We start from the raw sequence: 7,705 nt of genomic DNA on the forward strand, positions 1-7,705 counted from the left end.
CACATATAACATATATGTTATAGTATATGATATATGATTTATGATATATGAAATGTGATATATGCTATGATATATAATGATAATATTTAAAATACAATATGCAGTACATGATACATGTTATATGATATATTATATATAATATATAGTATATGTATATATAATGTACAATGTATGATATACAATATATAATATATAATATATAATATATACACCATAGTATATACATTAAAGTATATAGCATATATGTATATAGCATATATATTATATACTATAAAACACATGTATATATTATATATGTACTTAATATGTGTATGATATTGTGCATATTATACAATGTGTATCATATATGATGTATTCTATATGTATATGAAATATACATTATAGTATATATGTGTACATAGTATTACATATAATATACTGTATATATTATATATTATAAACCATAGTGGTATAGTATACTTTAACAATAGTATTGTTGATGTAAATCCTAGAGTGATGTTTCAAGATCTCCAGAGTTAGACTCTGGTTAAATACTATAGCTCTGAGTGTTTAGTATGTCTGTCCTGTTTTATGTTACATTATGCTGTATGATACGTGATATTGGGAATGGAAAATCCAAAACTACAGTCATTTAGTTTAGAGTGTCCATGCCTTTGTCAAATTAGTTTTGGGAGGTTCAGTACCAGTTGAAAGTGAGTTAAAAACTCTCTTAGCCTTGTCAAATGGACTGTTCTAAAGGTGTGTTAGGTTTGCTCCTGTGACTGAATGCAGCTGTCTCTTTATTGAGGATCCCCAGCAGTGTACTTAGGCTTGGGAAACACACATGGTTTCTGGATGCAGTGGTTCTCAGCCATGGCTGAATATTGGGGACATCTTGGGAGTATAAGAGACTATAAATGGCCTGGCCGTCACTCTGTAAGAACTCAATCCAGAATTCCTGGCTGGGGTTTAACAAATTAAATTAGACTTCTAATTGGACATGTGCTAATTAAATTTCTATTGGAACTGATGATGCTACATTAGTTTCTGCTGGGAATAATGAATAGATAACACTGGGAGCCATGTTTATTTTAAAAACTAATCACAGGAGAAGCTGGCTGTGGTAACATGTACCTGCAGTCACAGTGTCCTGGGGCCAGGGTCTCAGGAGAGTGAGCTTCTAGGCTAGCCTAGGCTACAACACAAGAGAGACATGGTATAATAGTTGACTCATGTGCAGTTCAACTTACCAGGAATGGTTTTACCATTGAGATGAGTTTTAGCAACCTAATGGTTCTGAAAGCTGAGCACTTAAAAAAATATTCAGAATATTTGGAAATTATCGAGCAACTCCTAATTGCTCTTTTTAAACAAAAATCTTACTCTGACGTAATGACGTCATAGTACTAAAGTGGGAATTGATAATTCTACTTCCCAAGGTAAAACATGTTTTTCCCCCTAACCATTTACAGCGACTGCCGTGAAGAGAAAATAAGGAAGCTCACGCCAGGAGAAATGGATGAAATTAGAGAGATATTGTCAAGGAATCTCTATCAAATCCGCCAGCGGGTAGGAAAAATTTATGCATCAGAATACTTGATTTTGGCTAAAACATGTTTTCCAGCTGGGCTCGACAAATAGGTTTTTCTCTAGATATCTGTGCTGGTGAGTGTTGCATGGGAGAAATCCATCCTGGACACTCCCTAAGTTCTTCAGGACACCTTTGCTGAAGCATCAAAGGCCCGGGGATACTGATGCTTTGATTTTAGAGATAAAGGTTGTGATGCTGCCCAGGTATGAAAATAATGAGCTGATTGTTTTATATTAAAGTACTTGTGGGTCTCGGGGCATAGCACAGCTCTTCTAGAGGACTTGAGCTGTATTTCTAGCACCCATGCGGGGTGACCCACAATCACATTTAAGTCCGGCTCCAAAGGGATCCAGTGCCTCTTGGGCATCAGCACACATGTACATATACACCTCCCCCAGACACAGGCACATACAGATAATAAATATTATCTTAAGAAGAAAGTCTTAGAGGGCTGGAGAGATGGCTCAGCAGTTAGGAGCACTGGCTGTTCCTCCAGAGGTCCTGAGTTCAATTCCCAGCAACCACATTGGTGTCTCACAAACACTGTAATGGGATCTGATGCCCTCTTGTGGTGTGTCTGCAGACAGCTACAGTGTACACATACAAATAAAACTGCATCTTTAAAAAAAAACTTATTGCTTAGACTGTAAATGTATCAACTATTCAAAAAGTGCTAGAACGTCTTTCTGTCTTTCACGCTCCTTTCGGTGTTAGCGCCCTATTCTAATAATATGCAAATGATATGCTAACAATATGCCAATCATCCAGGCTTCTTGCCCTTTGCCATTCATTTAGTCATTTAGCATGCAGCTGTGTTAACTCCTTCGAGCTCCTCACAGTGCTAGGTGTAATTGCCGTCTCCGTTTCACAGAAGAGGAAACTGAGGCATGCTCAGCCTCGCAGAGATCGTCCTCAGAACCTACACACGTAGACTTAGCTGTCACCATGTCGTCCATATTTGCCCCTTTCTCTACGGCTCTTTCAACGGCAGCAGCCTCCTGTTGAAAATGAAACAAAATAGCGTCTGTTGTTTCCAGGATAATTTGGGGCCTCCACTGCCAAGCTCCACTTTATCCAACACCATTCCATCCATCCACCCACTTCAGTCTTCATGGAACAGATTCTGTGCTCAAGGTTTGCCCTGTGCAGGGTGTACTATCTCTCTATACTAGAGCCGTCCCTGCTTCCTATTCTCTGGCCCATAGCCTCCCAGGTTTAGGTTCTTGCCAAGAACCATACTCTCCCAGCCCTATTCTAGTTCCAGACAGCACATGGAGCTTATACAGTGCATCTGGTTGAGCATTTGACTTTATGGTTTTATTAGACTCCAATGTTCAACTAGACAGTAAACTCCTCGAGGCAGAAGTCGAATCTAAACCTCCTCACCTTTTTATTGGCTCGTGGGACCCAGTGTATTTCAGAACAGAGGTTACTTCCAAGATGTTCGTTCCAGTTCTACCAGGAAATGAACGTAAGCAGTAACCATGCTGTATTCGGCAGGACCTGGAGAGCCTTCATTTAGAGATGAAAGTTGCTGGTGGTGACTGACAGCCCTGAAATTAGTCAGAAGGGTCGGTGCCACCGAGTATCAGCACAACTCACATTTATGACCGCAGTCTCTACTCAGGAGAGGATGCGTTTGAAAACGATTTTTGCTTTGCTGTTAATCGTGGCTGGAACATATGAAGCAGACAAGATGTTTGTGAATTAAATTGCTTTTCTAATGTACAAAGCCCACACCTTTCAGTAAACGAAACTATACTCCCTGACTTATGAAAGAATTAAATTCTTTCAAAATACAAGTGACAACTCTGAGACTCTGGCTTTCGATTTTGGTTTTTGTCCTACTTGACATAAAGTCGAGGAGAACTGATGGATCCTTTGGTAAAATGTCCTGTATGCTTTTGTCATTTCAGACCTTGTCCTACAACAGACACAACCTGACGGCAGACACAAGTGAGAGGCAAGCCAAGGAGATCTTGATTCGCCGACGGCACAGTCTTCGGGAAAGTCTTAGGAAGGACAACAGCTTAAACCGCGAGCGCAGGGTAACGGTTACCCCCAGAGTCACAGGATTTCCAAGGGCAGAGCCCTCAGCTGTCCCTCTCACCAGCTGACAGGAAGAATCTTTGGCAGTGCTGGTTAAATGGCTGCCAAGGACCAATTCCCAGATACCCTAGGACAGAACAAATAATAAAGTCTTTTTACCATGTCCTGCTCCTATAGCCCCAACTACTTGAAAAGCTGAATCAGAACTGATTGAGGCCAGCCTAGGCAATATAATGTGAGACATACCTTAAGAAAAATACAGACAAATAATAATCCTGTCCTTTTAGAGTGTTTCTTTTGCTTTTGCTTCATTTACTCAAAATCTTATGCAACCCAGGCTGGCCTTGAACTCCCTATATAGATAGCCAAGGATGCCTTTGAACTCCTGATCCTCCTACCTAAGATGTGCAGGGTCTATAGGCCTGCCTGCACCGCTCCACCCCGTTTTATATTTAAAAATCTAGTTTTGTCATAAAAATTTAGCTTCCAGCAGACAGTTGCTGGCATTTCCGTCATGTGAATAGCATTTTCTATTTCTTTTACAGGCTTCTACTTCAACCTCCCGATATTTATCCTTACCTAAAAACACAAAGCTTCCCGAGAAGTTGCAGAAGAAGAATAAGGTTTCAAATGCAGGTAATGATTTTGCCCTGAGCAGAAACGCCTCTGGTCTGGTTACAAATGCTTATAAAGTAAAACGTCTAGTTTCCTTCATTAAGGACAAGCCCAATCGCTTGTAAACCTTAAGTAGCAATGGGCTGCCTTGCATTAGCCTTGTGACCTTGACTGATGTGTCAGTGCATAGGATAAATAATCCAATCCGGTGTTCTTTCAGAATGATCCTTTAATTATAGCAAAAGCAAATCCTTTTTACTGTGGACCTATAAGGCTGTAAATACAAAGTTGTAAATCAGAAGATATGTAACATTTACATTCATGCTATAATTCTAATGTATTTTCATGGAATAGACCATAGATTTTTGCCTCCTTTTTTGATGATAATCTCAAGTATACACATGAGTTCTTCTCTGTAAACTATAGCAATATGTTAGGATTCTGTTTTGCTAAAATATGGGCGCTACAATTTAGAACCCTTTGAAACACCTTTGCTTATTTTTTGTTTGTTTTACTTTTTGTTTTGTTTTGATTTTGTTCGTTTAAATTCATTAAGAAGAGGTTACTTGTAAGATTGGAGGGAGGAGGGAGAAATAAGAAGTAGGGAAATGGAAGGCAAGATAGTCACTATTTGTAACTATCTTGTTACCACTGGGTTTCCAGAGAAGCATCCAATTCCAGTTGTGCCAGCTGGTAGGTGAGGGGTGGTTGGCACTGGTATTCTTCCGGTGAATCCCACCCCCAGTCTGGGATCTAATATCGATTCACACTTCTTCCCTGGGCTTAATAAATATGTTGATGCTTGGGTCCTTCTGTAAACGCAGAGCACAAAGCTACATGTAAAATTCTAAATGAAGGCAAGAGAGTCTAAGTAGCAGAAAATTCTGTCTGGTTACTTGCCAGTGTCAGACACAGAGTTGAGCTCTCTTGGGAGGATCCTGGCAGCAGGCAAAGAGAGCCAGAACTTCTCAGACTAAATTTCAGTTCCAGTACTTACTTGCTAATATCTGTTGGACCTACAACCTCACTCTAAAAAGTAGAGGGGACAAAATGGCATCAGTCAGTGGGGAAATGCATATAGCAGTTAAAGTAAGTGGTTCAAAATTAGCACAGACACTGCTCCTGTGACCCAAACATTCAAGGCCACTGAGCTGGAGTTAAGAGTGAGATTTCTGACTTCTCCCTTCCCCAAACTCCCCCGGGGAGGGGAGGGGACTCACTGTGATTTTGCTGTGACCTGTGCTATCTCTGTTCTGCTCTGCTTGTCCACACGGCCCTTCTATTCCGTGACAGATGGTAATAGCAGCGACTCGGACATGGATGGAACCACTGTACTCAATTTGCAGCCCAGGGCCAGGCGCTTCTTGCCAGATCAGTTCTCAAAGAAAGCCTCACCAGCCTACAAAATGGAATGGAAGAATGAGGTGGACGTGGGTTCTGCGCGAGCGCCCCCCAGCGTCACTCCAGCGCCTCGCAGTAAAGAGGGGGGCACCCAGACACCAGGGGTGCTGAGGCAGCCCCTGCTCTCCAAAGACCAACGGTTTGGCCGGGGCAGGGAAGACAGTTTGACTGAAGATGTTCCACCCAAGCCCCCACCAAGGTTGGTGCGACGAGCATCAGAACCCGGAAATAGGAAAGGCCGCCTTGGCAACGAAAAGCCATGATATGAAGCCAAAGCAGACTTGTGGTGAATGGGCAAGCATGGTTGTGACTTGTTACTCAAACCCAATCGACCGTGGAATCCACTTAAAGTCCTCTATCCAGAGGCATTCTTTGGGAAGTAGAGTCAAGCCACTGATTCATGGGAGGAGCGCTGCTTATGTATCCCAAGAAGAGGAAGGCAGAGGAAGGAAGTCCCACAAAATGACTTTTGTGACTTTTGGCTAGTAAATGTATTCTTTCAAGGCCTGAAAGGAAAAAAAAATGTGTGCCTTTATCGAACTTGAATGACAGAACTTGAAAATTTTAACGCACCTTTGTTGGTGAAAATTTTAATATATTACAAATATGCCTCAGATTTATTTATGAAAAAAATGTGTTTATCTGTAGCGATCTTTTTTTTCCCAAGGGAATGAAAACGTGGCAAGAACATTTTTTCCAAGGGGGTAAAGGTCAGCTCCTAGAGGTGGGTCTTAAGATCCAGATCCCACCATCCCATCCTGAGCTGATGGACCACTTGGTGGAGTAGAACACTGTCCCCAGCAGAGGCCTTGGCTGACGGTATTAGGGCACAGGTTGGAATGTATAGGCAGATGAAATGCCCTGACTCTCAGAGTGTGGGTGGGAAGTCCCTGTACAACTTTGAAACAAGGAGGTTCAGACTGCTCTCAGTCCATTCCTGTGTTTTCCATGGCTTTGGAGTAACATGTAATCTCCACCCCCCTCCCTTACCCCCGCCTCTGTCCCAATTTTTATCTAGGTACAGAAAGATTCACTTGCACAAAATCAGCCCATAGTGTTTATAGACTTGGTGGCAGCTTCCGAGAAGTCCTACCAGTGAGGACCTCTTGTGGCCAGTGTGAGGGCAGCCACTAGTGACCGCCTGGGTTTTATGTGTGTGGTGATGGGAGGAAAGGGAGGTGGTTCCTTTCATTAGGGATCCATGGCCACCTGCTTTAATAAAATTGTCCTGCAGTCCCTTCAGAGCTGCGAGCTGGGAAGGGTCAACGTTTATACGAACCGCTTTCCAGTGTTAAAGAAAATGGTGGGTCTTTGGGTTTGACTTCGAATGAGGAAGCACTTTGGAGAAACCACCCACTTTTTGCACTAGTTTTTAATTTGTTACCTCTTCACCTTTGATGATGTAGTGACTCAAATTTGTCATTAAAAAAATTAGATTCCATTCTCTGGAATACTTTTTAGGAGTATGGCAGAGAGGAAACAGTGGGACACAATCATTAAAGATTCATATTTAAACCAATGCCTCTCAAGCTGCAGATTTATTATTAAAGATTCATATTTAAACAAATGTCTCATAAGCTGGAGATTTATTGACTTCTCGCGTGTTTTCTGAATGTATTCTTTAACGCTTTCCTAGGTTTACATTTCAAATAAAGCCAGTACTGTAGTTTTTATCAGAGCCCTTTTGGCCACAATGAAGGATACAAAACAGCTTGAAAGGGTCCTTTGCTTTTTAGTGGCTGTGATAACCCACTCTGACTTAAAAACCACTGTCATTATTGGTGATTGCTGTGGGAAGCCCCAGTCCACAGTGACCCACACCATCCCGAGTATGAGCCTTGACTGATAAGAAAGCAAGCGAAGCATGAGCCTCAAGGGAAGCCTGTGATCTTCTCCCGTCCCTGGTTTTGCTTCAGTTCTTGCCCTGACTACCCTCGAGGATGGACTGTGACCCAAAGTATAAGATGAGATAACAATCTTCTCAGACATGGCTGGCCATAGGCCAGTCTGATCCAGGCAATTCTTCTATCGAGGTTCCTTCTTCCCAGGTGACTCTAAGTTGTGTCAAAT

At 41.9% G+C, this 7,705-nt stretch overlaps 1 protein-coding gene across 2 annotated transcripts in view; it reads left to right on the plus strand.

The window, feature by feature from the left end:
* The window catches only part of Slc9a2 (solute carrier family 9 member A2), an 82,432-nt gene extending 75,230 nt beyond the window's left edge, over positions 1 to 7,202 (plus strand). For both annotated transcript variants that reach the window (NM_001113335.1, NM_012653.2), the window contains 4 exons: positions 1,452 to 1,548; positions 3,487 to 3,618; positions 4,165 to 4,255; positions 5,528 to 7,202. In NM_001113335.1, coding sequence (NP_001106806.1) covers positions 1,452 to 1,548; positions 3,487 to 3,618; positions 4,165 to 4,255; positions 5,528 to 5,898 — 691 coding nt within the window. In that variant the 3' untranslated portion in view covers positions 5,899 to 7,202. The remainder of the gene's footprint in view (positions 1 to 1,451; positions 1,549 to 3,486; positions 3,619 to 4,164; positions 4,256 to 5,527) is intronic.
* The last annotated feature ends 503 nt before the right edge of the window (positions 7,203 to 7,705 follow it).

The sequence above is a fragment of the Rattus norvegicus genome, chromosome 9, assembly GCF_036323735.1.
Source record: "Rattus norvegicus strain BN/NHsdMcwi chromosome 9, GRCr8, whole genome shotgun sequence".
NCBI classification, from domain to species: Eukaryota; Metazoa; Chordata; class Mammalia; order Rodentia; family Muridae; genus Rattus; species Rattus norvegicus.